At 25.1% G+C, this 16,692-nt stretch overlaps 1 protein-coding gene across 1 annotated transcript; it reads left to right on the top strand.

Moving 5' to 3' along the window:
• Nucleotides 1-6,466: 6,466 nt before the first annotated feature.
• On the top strand, nucleotides 6,467-16,393 carry LOC129963907 (NTF2-related export protein 2-like). Its single transcript, XM_056078497.1, has 4 exons — nucleotides 6,467-6,638; nucleotides 7,905-7,991; nucleotides 11,424-11,568; nucleotides 16,150-16,393. The coding sequence occupies exons 1-4, from the start codon at nucleotides 6,633-6,635 to the stop codon at nucleotides 16,326-16,328; spliced, it is 417 nt and encodes a 138-aa protein (XP_055934472.1). The 5' UTR covers nucleotides 6,467-6,632; the 3' UTR covers nucleotides 16,329-16,393.
• Nucleotides 16,394-16,692: the final 299 nt, after the last annotated feature.

The following is a 16,692-nucleotide window of genomic DNA, read 5'->3' as shown; positions in this document are numbered from 1 at the left end:
TTCTTGTGTTTAAATAAACGCAACATTTTTTGATATCTAAAAGTTTTTTTAATTTTCTTAGTTATACAGGTTGGCCGTTGGGTGAATTTTTGATAAAAATTTATAAAATTTGGGCGTGACTGGTCAAAATTCATGTTGTCCAGGTTTCAGGTTTAAAAAAAATGGTCACCTTAGTGTTATCCCGCCAACACATTTCTAATTATTCCAATATGAAAACCAGAAGAATAATATTTTACAATCCCTTTATTTTTTAGAGTCCTTAAAAAGCCAGAGATCGACAGGGTATTGGATTAAATTTGACTAGAAAAAATGGAAAATCCAAGAAACACATACTATAGATGTAAAGACAAAATTTGCATTCAGTACACAGAAATTGTTATAAGGGTATAGAAAATTGCAATTAACTTTAAGTAAGAATCATGCAGAGTATTGCATCAACAATTAGCATCGGCAAAATAATATAAATTAACCTTCTCTGATTACCATAATGCTGAAATATTAGATTCTTTTAATCCATAAAATTGATGGCTTATAGTCTGCATTTTTTCCAGAAATTGTAGAATTGTTCAAATCAAATCACATGCATGACTGGCAGTAATTGAGTATTTGTGTGTTAAAAACGATACTACAACTAAAATGAATAAACCATATGTGAAAATAACCAAATTAATTGGATATTGGCAGTAATGAGAAATAAATTTTTTTTGGAAAATAACAGGGACTAATGTTGGTAAGTACAAGTAGGATTTTATAAGCTAGTATAGGCTTTTTTAGCTGGTTCTTAGTGGAAAAATACATATCAAGGTAGATGCATAACAGGTTTCAAAGAAAAATTTTCCAGATTTTAAATTCATAGTTTTAAAAACAATGATGTAAAGTAACTACTGAAATTTAATGTAATTAATAATATTTAAATTCTAATATTAATAAAGAAATACAGAATAAGATAATTTCCTTCATATTTATCAGATTTTATAAGTCATTTTAATGAAATATATACCAAGGTTTTTTTTTTTGAAAATCTGCAATACACACTGCAAATTATAATTTGCTGTTAATAAAAAAAATGTTTAAGAATACAAAACTAAACTAACAAGAACTAGAATCTTGCTTACATTTATAAAAGAAAGATTTTTAATTTTTTTTCTTTTTAAAGGAACAAAAGGATCCAATTGTTGACAGGAATATCAATAACAAGTTTGTTGATGTGTCAATAGTTGGAACGAAGCAAACCAGTTATTAAGTTATTGATATCTTTCATGGTGTCTAATAAGAATCTTTAAAATTTCAGTCTTCTGTTAGAAGATGTAAATAAGCATTTCAGGTCTTTTATTTTTTAATTGTTAAGACTACTTTGAGAATATAAATAATCTAAAATTTGCAGTTTTGTTTATACCAATCTCTTTATATAGAATAGGTGACAATTTTCTTCCAATAACTCTTTCAGTAAGTATAGAAAACTATCTTCAATGTATATCAAACCAAGTTTTTTTAATGAGTCCATTAAATAAATAAACAGATGAAAAGTATGAAAGAAAAATGAATAAAGAATTCGACTTTCTTGGTAAACAAAATTATTGTAATTAGTCAAAACAGAAAAGATGCTTGCCATGAATTCTGAACAGGGGTTGAAAAATAAATCAGAAAGCTCATGAACACTCATTTGCGACCTAAACAGTTACACATAAAAAAATAAAATACTTACTATATAATAATTATAAATATTGCAATAAAAGTTCCTTCTGATTGTTTAAAATATATATTGCCAAACAAAAAGCTTTTAATAACTAACTGCAAAAAAAAAAGAAGTTTATTAAATTATTGGCAGATAAACCATCACCCAATCAAAAACCATTATTAAAATAAACAACTTTTACTTTTTACAAACTGCTCTTACGCAAAGATACCAAGTAAAAGTAAAATTCATATTCATGATCATAATTAAAACTATAAAAAGGGAGGGAGGGTTCAAAACTTTCACATTCAGAAACAAGGCATCTACTTACATTTCAATAATAAATATGAAATTAAATACCACACCAAACGTTTTCGGAAAGATCAAACAAAATGTCTGCAAAAATTAAAATTATCAAAAGGAAATATAAATGATTTTGATACTGATATTTAAATTTTGAAACAAATTTCATTAAGATAATTTTGGAGAACATTCAAAATACATTTATTAATCGATTTAATACATTTATGATACAAAATTAGCTTGAATCGACAACAATACATTAATTTTGATATAGTAAAATAAAAAAATATATAATAATATACTTTCATGAATTATGGCATTCAATAACAAAAATATCCCAATAAGCGGTACTTGTTCCATTTTCTGAGAATTTTCCGAGTACCTCAAAAAAATTAAATGATGTACACAAATTCATAAAGATAACAAAACAAAACCACGAAAACAAACAAGGCGCGGCTCTGACCAGAGGGTACTTTTTTATATATATGTAACTCACCGACCAAAGAGAGAAGCGGATAGCGAAAGAACGATCATACAATGTTAACGGACTTTGAAATTTTCTGAACAGGAATGAGTGTCTCTGCGCATGCTCCTATTTTACTGGAGAAAATAAGTAATATTGGTTCCTGATCGTTCTCTCGCTTTCCGCTTACGTCAGGAGCATCATCAAGATGAAGAATATTTTCGTGTTTAGAAAATCAAAAATGTTAAAAATATTTTATCATTTACAACTATTAAAAAAAGTAGGAACGTTTTTTTTTTCAACGTATTTTGAAAGTTAATTAAAAAAGTATTTTATAAATAAAATGTTTTATAGTTCAAACTTTAAAAATAGGGTTGATTTTTGGTTTCTTAAATATTTAATGAGACTTTCTGAAAAATGACAGTAAAATTAAAGTGTCTTAATATTAAGGATGTAAGTTGGGAAAGTATGGTTATGTTTTTTTCCCTTATATTTAAAGTAAAATAAAGGTTAACCTTATTTTTTTTAATTTTTAAATGCTTTATTAAAAAATATTAGTAATCAAATACCCATATATATGAACTTAATATAATAATTTAGAAAATTTAAAGAAATTTATTTTCCTTTGAGGAATTTCTGAGAATAACATTTGAAATCATTTTAAAAAGGGCTTTTGAGCAACAAGGAAGTATCAACCAGCATATTAATTGAAGCTGCTGTTTTTCTTCATATCTTCTTTTGTTGAGTATTTTAGTTAAAAATAAATTCTTCTTCTTTTTTTTTTAATTGAAAGATGAGCTGATAAAAAATTACAAATTCTAGATCGTATTTTTGTAGTAATTTGAAGTGAGAATAAAAAATACAATAATTATATATAATACTAAAGATTCCCTATCATAGTAATCCTAATTCATAAAAAACAGGATTATTTACATCATGTTTCCTAATTTTTCTAAGAATTTAACAAATCTTCCACTTAAAGATTCGATGTAATCAATCCAAATTCCATTTAATCAATGTATTTTTTAAGGAAATAATCCCTTTAACTATTTTTGCAATAAAAGTACTTTGTGTACATAATAATTTTAAATATAATAAGCTCTACATCCTATTAATGGAACAAAAATTTAATCTAAAACCTTTTTTTGTGCAAGGAATTTAAGGGGATATACTTCTACTGCTTTCAATCATTCCTTAAATTTTATTTCAGTCTAATAAATAATTGAAAAAATAATAATAATGAATTATAGTTTTGAAATTCAGTTCTGACAAAGAAAAAAAGCCATTTGTCAATTAACTGTGATAAACAAGAACTATTCTGCAGCTGCATTTTTTTATTTTTCCCTTCAGTGGCAAGGACTTTCTTTTAAAACATATACACCTTTTGTTACTGCATATACTTTGAAGTTTGAAGAGTACTTAAGTTTTTATTATGGTAGCATCAGAGAAAAATAACCTGAAAAAAAATCATCAGTTTAAATTAATAATAAAATGTTTATCAAAAGAGAAAAAAATAAAATTTAATAAGATCCCCTCCCCAAATTCTTTGGATTCTTAAAAATAAACAATATTTAGATAAAATTTAACATGACTATATAGTACTCAAAAGGGAGTCAATCATGGAATAACTATCTTGGTCATGTCTTGTTGAAATAGTTTTCTGTAGTTAGGCAAGTAAAATAAAATAGAAAATCTACATGTTTTCACCGCCATGATTGATATGCATTTATCAGAAACAAAATTAATCAATAATCCAAGAATAACTATTAACCATTTCTTCTTTTAAAAAAAACCTTAATAACTCATATGATTTCAACTTTTGTCCATTCAGGACTACTGGTGTAGCTGCCAAGATTTTTCAGCATTTTTTTTTTTAATTCAGAGAATTTAATTTATTATCTCATTCTTTCAGATATATTTAAATAATACAAATATGTTTTTAAAAATTTGATTTCTGAACATTTTAATTTAAATAAAAGTTTCAATATTTTTGTTTGAAATTATGAATTATAAATATTAATAATTTTATATTTTTATAAAAATCTGATAAGATATATTATGTTGCCATACCAAAATGTTAGTGTTTTTATAGAAAAATTATAAGAGATTTCTTATATAATCATATTCATTTTATTTATTTTAAGCAATAAATATTTTGATATTTTTACTTGACATTTTTCTAAGCTAAATGAAAGAAAAAGTGTACTGAAATGTAAAACTGAATGAGAATAATAAATTAGAGGAATTATAAACAATTTTGAAATTTTTATTACAGACATCAGAACTACAAAATGCATCCGATTACTCTTTACAAAATATAAGATGAATACTGCATTAAGTTATAAACATTTTTCAAATATCAAAATCACAAAACAAATTTTGAAATTATAAAGTAAATTATTATGAGTATAATTTAATGTAGAATTTACAAAAGTTTTATAATGTATAGGTAGAAAAGATAAAAATCAAGGTAGGAAAAAAAAGAAAATAAAAAGATTAATTCTCTAAAATGTCTGAAAATCTGAACATAAATATAATTGCCATTGTATACAAATTATAAAAATTAAAAACCATAACAAATTCTGAATCGTCTGGACTAATTAATAATACAAAAACTCAAACAATATAATTGAAGAGATTTTGAGGAAAAAAAATTGCAGAATAGTAATAGAACTCTAGATTGACAAGATAGAAAGTTCAAAATAAAGTTTACAACCAAGTATACATAAAATATAACATACATTGTGTCATTATTGAAAATCAATGCTATTTTTCATGAAGTAATCAGTAATACAAAAATTCAAACAACAATATAATGAAAATTTTAAATTATTTACGTTTAAAAAAATTGCAAAATATAGAGGGTTAAAGAAATACATGAGTGACTTGATAGAGAATCTAAAATAATGTAAAATTTATAAATGAATTTAAAATCATATATGTAAGATTATTATATTCCTTATGAAAACTTATCATCATATTCATAATGTTATAATTGAAAAAAAAGAACAAAAAAAAAAATATTGCTTTTGGATAGGCACTAATCAGAAATATATAAAAATGAAATAACAATGAAAGTGATATATGTAATTGTGAAAGTATGTGATTAATCAAGCATATATTGATAAATAGTACAAAACCATAAAGAATTTTATATGGCTGAAGCAACAAAAACAGTTTTAATATAAATCTTTATATATATATATATATATATATATATATATATATATATATATATATATATATATATATATATATATATATATATTTGCAGTTTCAAAAATTTGATAAAATTAATCACTCAAATGATTAAAATTTTAATTTAAATCACTGCATAGAATAATTCAATTAAAATTATTTATATGCCTATCTATACATATATATGCATAATTCTAGATAATGACACATTTAAAGTATTAAACAAAAATCTAAATCAAAGCAAAAAAATTACAGAATTAATAAAACAAATAGTCTAAAAGTATTTGCATACAATAATAAACTTTAAATAATATATATATGATCCAAGGTGAGTAGTGTGAAATGGATGCAAAAATTAAGCACTTTTAAGTACCTTAGCGAATTATTATCGATTAGAGCTGCCTGGTGGATATTTCTCACGAAAAAATTTTCTAAGTCCGTTAACATTACATGATCGTTCTCTCGCTATCCGCTTCTAGCAAAGAGTAGACACTTGAAGTTGGACAGTGTTTTTACCATAGAGACTGTGGTTTGTACTGGCCTTATATATTTCTGTCAGCTCATTCAAAACATAAACGTTAATGAAATGACATTTTTTATTTCAGATTTTTCAGAACACGCTTTTTTTTAATAAATAAATTTAGTAAAATGTTTCAAATAAAATTTATTACATATCTAATTTAAGTCAATCACACTTAAATTAAGCGATGATTATTATTATTAAAATTCTTTTATCAAAAATAATGAATTGTTTGTGGTTGAAATTACATTTATTTGGAACAAATAATAAAAATAAAGACTTCAACTTTAATCAGATAACACTTCAACTCAACTAAATTCATTCAATATTTAAGTCAATATTGTTATTTTTACCTTCTTAATCGCAACAGCGTCTCAATAGTTTACTAAACTAAGTAACATTCATATCAGTTGCTGAAGCAAGGACGTATTACATGAGCTATTTTTTCTTGGTCTTAAGGTGAATCTGGAAAGATGACTGTAAGTAACATAATTATTTTTTAGGTACATCAGGCGAGTCGGAATACCATGTTTCTTACCAAGACTGAAGAATCATTAGTGTTTGAGTTATAAGAAATGTGTTTTAGAGGAAAGGATAATGCATTTGATGCCGTAACGCCTTAAAAAGTTATAACATGCCGTACACCGTCATGTGTGCATTTTTTTTTTTTTACTTTGTTATTGATTGCTTCTGTTTACTTTGATAAAAAAAAGTTTTAGTAACTCATATATTTATACAAAATTACCATACCAACATATCTAATATGTATAACATTGAAGAAAAATGAAAAATCCATATTTTATATGATGGGAGGAAGATCAATATAAAACTTGCAAAGAACAGTGTTTGTCATTTTTACAGATTTAATTTTATTAATGCTAATACAATAAATGATGAAGTATACTAATTGGGGATAATGCAGTATTCGTGGGTGATCAGGATTTCGATAAATTTTGTAAACTGCGTATTTTAAGTTTCTCTAATGCTGTATAAAATAGAAACCTGTGTTTTGAAAATAAACATGTTAAAAACTGACACAAAGTTTCCCACTTTAGACAAATGATATAAATTTGTTTTAATAGTAAATATTAGGAATTGGATTTTTTTTTTATTACTATATAGAGTGTTTGTTTTAGTTAATATGGAGGTGAAACAATTCTCTAGAAAAAAGTAGCAATCTGTTTTTCATGAACAATATTGATAAAACTGTTGCAAAACAAAAATTTTATTTTGGTAATTTTAAGTCAAAATTAATGATATTTTGTTATATTTAAAAATATTTTTGCTAAAATTTAGGGGAGAAATGGTTGGCAGCTATGTTGATATCATAGGAAAGAAAATTTCCTGATTTTTAAAATTCTGTAAAAAGTATTTTTGTGTGATATTTCAAAAAAGAAAAAAATTTTAACGAGATATTAAAACATACTTATTATTTAATTTTTATTTAAAAGCTGTTCCTTGCTTTTAAATAAAAAGGTTTCTTAAACATTAGGTTTCTTAAAACATTAGGTTTCCTTTTTATAACATATAAAAAACATTTAATCTATTTTAAAATTTTAAAAAAAATTGGCAGGGGTCGAATTTCTATAAATTAACATCTAAAGTATACTAAATAAAAAATTAGTTATTGGACTATGTGAACTAATTAATGGCTTTCTTTCTTTTTTTTTTTTTTTTTTTGCTTATAATGGTTATATTTTCCTCATTCTCCATGTCTTTCAGTTAATAATTTTCTTATATTTCAGGATAAACGTAGTAAAGTAGATTTGAGTGGTCAATCTGGAATTGATTTTTCAAAATTGTTTTATGAAACAATGGATAAAAAACGACATGTAAGTCTGTGGTTCATTATTCATATGATAATAGTGTAGAATAAAGTATTTAATTAAATCATTTCAGATGTTAATAATAATAGTTTTAAATGTATTTATATATTTTTTGTTGGAATACAGTGTTTATTCCCTTTCTTATCTTCTAAAGTAGTTCATAGTTTTTCTGTAAGCTGTATTGCGCATGCACAATATTGAGATAAAATCTTATTTGGTGATTACGTGACTTTTGACATTGAATCATCAATAATGTTATGTGAAGAAGGAAAAAAACAATTTTCTTATATCATTGATAAGAAAATTGTTTTTTTTTTCTTTCTTTTTTTCCTTTTTGTGTCTTTTATAAAATCTTACTGCAAATAGATGCTTTTATTACTATTATAACATTTATTCATTTCACTAATCAACGTCTTCATACATATTTAATATTTATCTTTTAAATAGCTATCATCATATTTAATATTTAAAAAATAAATTGCTAATTTAGTACATTATAAGTTTATTTTGTAATGCATTTTAAGAAAAATTTAGCATTTTTAGCGCTTAATTGTATTTAATTATTTCATTCTAAACACTATATTTTTCAGTAATAAATTTGGAAAATAATGGGAAGATTTTATTTCCAGCTTTAAACAGGATTTTCATTTTAACTGGAGAAAAAGGAATTTTAATTAAAAAAAAAAAACTGGGTAAATGCAGGGAAATTTGACAATTTTTATAAAAGCTGGGAGAATACAGAAAATTTTAAGCTTCTAAGTTATTTTTTCCCATTTAAAAAATGCTGATCTCTAAAGATTGCAGGAATAAAAGATCATAGTCATAACTTCTAAAAATAAAATAATTCCATTTGCAATTGTGTATTGGAGAAACTCGTGCCTTTTCTCTTTCCTTTTTTTTTTTTTTTTCTCTGTATAGATAATTCCAGTTTTGATTCGTGAGACCATTCTTTTTCCCATTTCTGAATTGCAGCTATTGAACATGTACGACATTTTTGTAATTACATGAAAGATAGAATACATTTCTCTGAGTGGATTACCTACATTCAATCAGTAGAAGCAGCGCAGTGGTGTTTAGCCATATTTGAGTTTATTGAATGGTTTGTTTATTATTTCAGAAACTGTGAGCTTATTGAAAGTAGATTAAAGTAATTCTTTAGCAATCAGCTGCTGAAAATCCATATTTAATACAAATTAGACAGATAAAAAAACTCAATCCAGATTTTGCTCGATGGGTTGAAGAATTTCCACAAAATCTATTTTTTGTGTATTGCTCTCTTTGTAAGAAAATAATTAAGTAATTTTGGAAAATAGGCATTTACTTGTCATGCCAAAAGAAGAAAACATACAAGACTGTGTGCCAGTTCAAAGGTGTCATCATTGATGCTGAACTTAATATCTAAAAGGGATACAGGGAAAGATGATGCATCAAAACCAAAAATATCGTATATAATGTCCAAAAATCAAACTGATTTCAAACTTTTTAGTCCAAGAATAATCATTTAAGGCTGTACTTGTATGGGCTTTGTTCTCTGAAGTTCTGTTGACATATGTTCTCTGAATGTAAAATAGCTAAAAAATTTACTGTAGACCTTACAGAAATATTATTTCTGTATTGTTATTTGTTATTCTTATTTGTTAAGGATCAGGTCCATTAGCTCCATGAAACTGAATGCTGAAAAATTGATGCCCTAATACTTGTATTGGCAAATATGGATAATTAAAAAAAGTAATATTCAGGATTGCCACGCAACTGAGAAAACATGGGGAATTTAAAAATCAACAGACAAAAACAGGAAAATTTGAACATTTTAATAAAAAGGTAAAATTTAGGGAGTTTTAAGTTTTTTTTTGTTATTTTTTCTCATCTAAAAAATGCCAACCTCTAAAGATTGCAAGAATGAAAGATCATAGTCATAAGCTTCTAAAAATAAAACAGTACTATTCAGGCAATGCAAAAACTTGCCCTTTTTCTACTCTCGGCCCTTTTTTTCTTTAAGATTGCATCCAGTTTTGGTTTGCTCAATAATTTTTTTTTTTTCAATAAGTTTCCTGAATTGAAGCTAATAAACATGTTTAAGAATTCTTTAACTGTTTCAAGGAGTAGAATACATTTCTCTGCCAGATACATTCAATCACAGAAGTAATATGGTGGTGTTTGGTCTACCGTACTTGAATTTATCGAATGGTTTGTTTAATATTTGAGAAACTGTCATCTTATTCCAAGTAAATTTTAAAAAATTTAAAGCAATTTACTTCTTAAAATTGTTATTTAATATGAATCAGTGCAATAATTTAAAGTTGAATTTTGATGGGATTAAAATCTACTGTGTCACATTTGTCTTCTTTTTATGCATTCAATGATATATTGGATATATTTTTGCAAATGTTCACTAAAAGCAAAATAGCTAAAAAATGGAAATTAAGCCATACAAAAATATTGTACTTTATTTGTCAAGGATTAGTTGCATGAAATCGATGGCTGAAAAATCTACAAAAATTGATGCCCAACACGTGAATTGCAAAAATAAATAAAATGTGATTTTGCTTTGTAATTTTTTTTCTTGTTAAGTAATCATTAAATGTTTTGTATCATTTTGTATTTGATAACAAAATGTTTTTCATTTTATTTCGCCTGATTCCGTAATTTTGTTTTTTTTACGGTTAAAGAGCCTGAGAGATAATATATCCTCTCACCGTTAATATATTTTTCTCTTACAAAATTCTGGATAATAAAGATTTTTTTTTTTGTATGGAAATATAAACCTAATTTTAATATGGTATTATTTCAAATAATGTTAAAAATTGTTGCTTTTTTTTCCCCCATTCCTTAAAATCATATTGCATTATAACTAGCACTTGAGTTCTATTTGCTCATTTTCTCGGATCCTAGATATACATACATGGGAAAAAAAAGTGTGTGTGTTTTTTTTCCTTCCTTCCCCAGAATGGAGGGCAACCCTGATCTTACTTTGTAATATTTTTTGTTACGTAATCATTAAATGATTTGTATCATGATAACAAAACATTTTTGTATTTTATTTCATCGGAGTCCTTAATTTTGTGTGACTCGCAGTTAAAGAGCATGAGAAGTAATATATCCCCCTTAATATATAAATTTTGTCTTGTAAAAAGATTTAGATAATAATTGATGATAAAATTGTTTCTTATTTCTGTATGTAAATATAAACCTTCTTTTAATATGCTATTTCGAATAATATTAAATTGTTGCTTCCTATCCTTGCTTTTTCCACTCCTTAAAACTATATATATATATATAACCTTCCATCATAATTAGGACTTAAGTGCTAGTCACACATTTCTTTGTATTTTGAATATATGTACTGGACATTTTTTTTTCCCTTCTAGATTTCAGTAGCAACCCCTGTTTAAAATTTGCTGCATGAATTGGTATTTTAAATATGCTTTTAATTTATAGCTGGTATCTAACTTGTATTTGGACACGGCTACGCTTGTTTGGAATGGAAATCCTTATGTGGGAAAGGAAAATATTAACAAATTTTATGAAACACTTCCAGTAAGTTCTACTGATATCAGATCAGTAGATGCTCAGCCAATACTAGGTAAGAAAATATTACAAAATTCAATATAATGATTAATCAGTAAGGATATATCCAAATTATTTCTTTAAAATTGATATATTATCTGCAAAGAATCAATATAAGTCTATAGGCAATGCATTTTAACAGTAATTTATAAATTACTATTAAATGCAATCCATACAAACTACTTTTTGATCCACAATCTTTTTAGAAATTGCCATTTTTGATAGGGAAAGGGAAAATTTGTTTCCTTTATTGAAAGTTAGAGAATAAAACTAAATCGCTATTTTAAATATATAACAGTTGTAAAAAAAAAAAAATTTATATGTATTCAAAATACACTTTATATACTCATATAGCATTTTTATTCTATTATAGATTTTAGTTAAAATATTATCCTATGTTTAAAAATAATTTCCCTATTGAAATTTTTACCACTATTTGAAATCTAAGCATACTGTTTTGTAAGTACCGTGAAAAAGCTTACAATCTCATGATTTTTTTAAAGTGACATATAAAATTATTTAAAAGGAATTTATTAATTTTCATCTTAGTAGACTTTGGTTTTTTTTTTTTTTTTTTTTTTTTAAATCTTTCTGTAGTTTTTATTTAATGAATTTCTGTGGATAATAAATAGAAATATGCATTAAAAATTGCACTTTTGTTTTTAAATTTGAAAAAAAAAAAAGATTCAAAATACATACTTGGGAAAGACAATGCTGAATTTTTACCTCGTTATGGGTGTAAAGAAATATTTATTAGACCATATAGTAGCGAGAAAAAAAAGTTAAGCATGCCTAAAGGCATGCAATATCTCTAAATACTCTCTCTAATAAAATTTAACTAAATTTTAATCTCTAATAAATAATAACTAATCTCTAATAAATTTTCTAATTGTGTTGCTACATACTAACTACAAATATTGCGAAAGTGATATATCCTATTCCACAAGAATCATCCAAAATGAAATAAGAATTTTCAAATAAATACATTTATCATCAAATGTTTCATGTGAATACTTTTAGTTTTATCTTTAAAAAAATATTTTATGCCCTCCCTCAAAGATTTTTTGCATTTGGGTCCTTAATGGAATTGCCATATATAGCAGTTCAAGAAATACTCATACAGAGATAATATATCTATGAGAAAATCTCAAATTAATAATATGTATGTAATAGAAGCTACTTGCATTATCATTGATAAAATAAGTAGCTGCATGCTAATACTAAATATTATTATAGTACATCTTTATATTTAAAAGGTACTCTTTTGTTTCAGGAGGCAGTGGTTAAATATTTTTCACGAAATTAACCCCAAACACAAAATAAAGTGATAATACCAATTTCTGCAAACTTGTGAATCTCAACTTGAGTATGGACTTGAGTATATATATTGGTATTATAGTAATAAATTATTATTTGCACTTAATAATTTATTTTGTTGCATTTTTATGCCCCCCCCCAAAAAAAATTAAAAAATCATTATAGTTAAATTATTAATTATTAGTTCTACATCAACCTTTTAAAAACGCAGATGCTGACAAAGAAGCATGTGTAATACTGGTAAAAGCAGGTAAAAAATTATACGAGATTAAAAGAAAATTGTCATTTATGCTTTATTCATTTCCTATGCTATTTTATTTATTTTTCCTATGCTTCAAAACCTCCTAACCAAAACAACATATTCTCGCATGATAAAAACCAAAAAGTATCATTTAAAATAAGAGAACTAGTCCAAATCATTGGTCTGATTTCATCAATTTTTGTTTCTTATGAAAGCTCTTGACTTCTAGATACATCATATTGTACATTACCTTTCATTTCCATCATACTATCTATTACCTTCCAACATTCTTCAATTTATGAGAGAAAGTGAAAAAATAAAACTTTGCTGTACATTCTATATAGGATAATCCTGCAAGAGAATTGGCTAGCCCCACCATTGATTTTGAAAATTTTTATTTCTTTCAAGTGCTTATAATTCATTAATGGTTTTCTTTTTTCTTCCTATCAGTTTTGAGAAGCATTGCAAAATAAAACTTTAGCCTCAACAATGAGGTGGATTTTAACAATTTTGTCACTTTGAAGTGTAGCTAATCAATCGAAATGCTCTATCATTATTGTGTTATTTATATAATTATATTTTTATTATAAGTTTTTTATTATAAGATGTAGTTCAGAAACCATCTTATTAATACTAGCTGCTGGTAGCTACATATTGAAGGTATTAATATGATAGCTATGTTGATATAAATAACATAATATGGTATAGTTATGTTGATCTATTTTGAAGAAATTCTACCTGTCAAAACAATCATATTATTTTAAAATTTTGTGATTGTATGATAATAAATAAAATATTCTGGTTAGTTAACTATATTTGAAAAGTGATGAACTTGTCTAATTGATGACGAAGATTGACAAAATCCTGCTCATTAATTGAAGTCGAGTCTTTATATGAGTTTTATCTTTCAAAGTTTTCATCGAAAATGAAGGCAGGGGTAAATTACTCTTAAGAGGTCGTAAGGTTTTTTTTTCCCCATAAATTTTAAAATCAGTATATTAGGTATTGTATCATTCCACAAAAATTGTTACCTTTAAAGCCTAATAAAATTATGCTGTAATCTTAATTTTAATATATCGTTTTTTCCCCCTTTACAATCTCTAGTTCCTAGATCTAAGAGTAGAATTTTCCAGTAGTGGCTGATTAAAATTTTAATTTAAAAAGAATATATGCTTGCATTTGAAAGTTTTTAAGCCCATTAGTTCATAAGAATTCCTATTTTTAATACTTAGTTCCTTTTTTTATAGAGATATTTATGCCTTTTTTGTCCATTAAATACATTTATTTGAACATTGTACAGCTAACTAACTGCTTGTAAAAATAATTTCTGTGTATCTGAAAAAATGAATATATTTATCTTAACTCATTTTTGCTTAGCTGTTCCTTTGTTATGTTATTCACAAAATTCTTAGTTTTGTCTCTTAAATTACAGATAGTACTAGAATTTTTATTTTCTAAATTCTCCTAATTTGTTAGCTAACTTATATGAATAATTTTATATTGATATTGGAGTTATATTTATTAATGATTTAGTGCTATGACTGATTATCTTATCAAATACATTTGTCACTTTTTTTTTTTTTTTTTTTTACTTTTTAAAATAAGTTCAAAATGCACTTCCAAACTTAAAATCATTCTAAAATGTCTATAGATATATATGTAAATATTTAAGAAAAAACAAATTCAAGACTATCTTAAACAGAATAAGTGGTTTAGGGAAAAGAAAATACTGGCATCTACAAATGTAGATCTGAGAAAAATGTATTTAAGAGTTAATAAAAGCATTTAACTATTAGGTGTAATTTTTTGATGTATTCTTCCTAACTTATAATATGAACAAGAATATTATTTAACTTCAACATGATTGAATATATTTTTTTCCTGTTAAATTTTTTCCCTCATATCAATAACATTAGTTACAACAACAATAGATTGCCAGTTTGATCAAATTTAATAATTTTATAAATTTTGAATACAATACACTTCTAAATAATAATGATATAAATTAAAATAACCTGCATTTATGCATAAAACCTTCTAATTTCTAATCATTTCTAATTCATCTTTCCTCTCACCTTGAATTTGAAGAATTAAACCCATCCTAATGCATGCACAAAAACACGGAGGGTTTTAGAGTCTGTTGTCAAACAGTAATTTCATCTGTTTTTAATTTATGGGAAAATGATGACTTGGAGTATTTCGAAATTAATAATCTTTTAAAAATAAAAAAAAAAGATTTTAAATCAAAAATCTAATAATTAAATTAATGGAAGAAGGGAAAGAAAACATATTTTTTGTTATTTGCAAAATTTAAAAAAATTAGATATTTTATGTCTTTGATGTGTCTTATTGTCAAACTTGTATCTTATTTTTTTCTGAAGATTTATCAATATTGAATTTCAAAACAGTAATCTGAAATTGTTCATGGCAATTCATATAATATAAAGGCAATTTGCATTATATAATTCAGGTAAATATTATAATAAAGGCTTAGAATTTGCCTTTAGGTGAAAGTATTTGCAACAGTTTTGCTGTACATTTAAGAACCTATGACTATCGCTTTTGAATTATTTTATACTACCAAGAGGTCATTTGTAATTAATATGATTAGTGTATTTCTTTGTTAGGTGTTAATCTATGTCCCATTATCTGCGTCTTCTTTAAGCTACCACCCTTCTATTTATCCTTTTAAACTGTATTGTTTTTTTTATTTAAAACTTATGTATTTAATATTCATAATAACTATTTCTGTTTTACAGATTATCCACATTTGTTTTTCCACTTAGTTGTGCTGATAAATGTGTTTATAGTATTTGCCAAGTAAATGTAAACATCTTCTCATCCATCTGCTATCTCATTCTTATTTCGCTAAAATCAGCATCTCTTGGTGCATGTGCAAAAACACAGAGATTAAATATTTAAGAATTAGTGTACTTAATTTAATTTTCAATCGCGCATGTGTGTGTGTGTGTTTAATATGAGTAGAAATTTTGTACCTGGATAAATTATATTTAATAGACTATTTTTATTTATTTTCAGATGAATATGTCCAAGGCCAAACTACTGTACTAGTTTCTGTGTCTGGTATTGTAAAATTCACTGGCAGGTCATCAACTTTGTATTCTGAATCTTTCCTCCTCACTGCACAGCAAGGCTCATCTGGAAATGTGTGGAAAATTGTTTCAGATTGCTTCAGATTTCATGAAACTCTCAGCTAGAACTTACATTTTTATTGTATTCATACTTTGTAAATATGTGAATAAAAACTTTTAAATTTCTAAAATAGGTACTTAATCTCGTAATACAATTTTGGATTATACAAATAGGCTTTTTAAAAGGGATATACACATTTTCATGATTCTTTTCTTAAAAATATTGAGAATCACAGAAATTTCCTTCTAACGAATAAAAAAAATGGATAGTAAGCACATTGTCATAATATAATATTTGTAACTATTTTTAGGATTGTAATTAAAAATTGCTTTTTATAAGGCCTAAATATTATAATATTGATTTCAAATATATGGTATTCATATTAATTTGATTCATTTTATGAACACATGTCTGCAATTGAAGCATAAA

Source organism: Argiope bruennichi, chromosome 3 (assembly GCF_947563725.1).
Source record: "Argiope bruennichi chromosome 3, qqArgBrue1.1, whole genome shotgun sequence".
Lineage (NCBI taxonomy): Eukaryota > Metazoa > Arthropoda > Arachnida > Araneae > Araneidae > Argiope > Argiope bruennichi.
The sequence above is the reverse complement of the archived record's forward strand: the minus strand, read 5'-3'. Positions and strand labels throughout refer to the sequence as shown.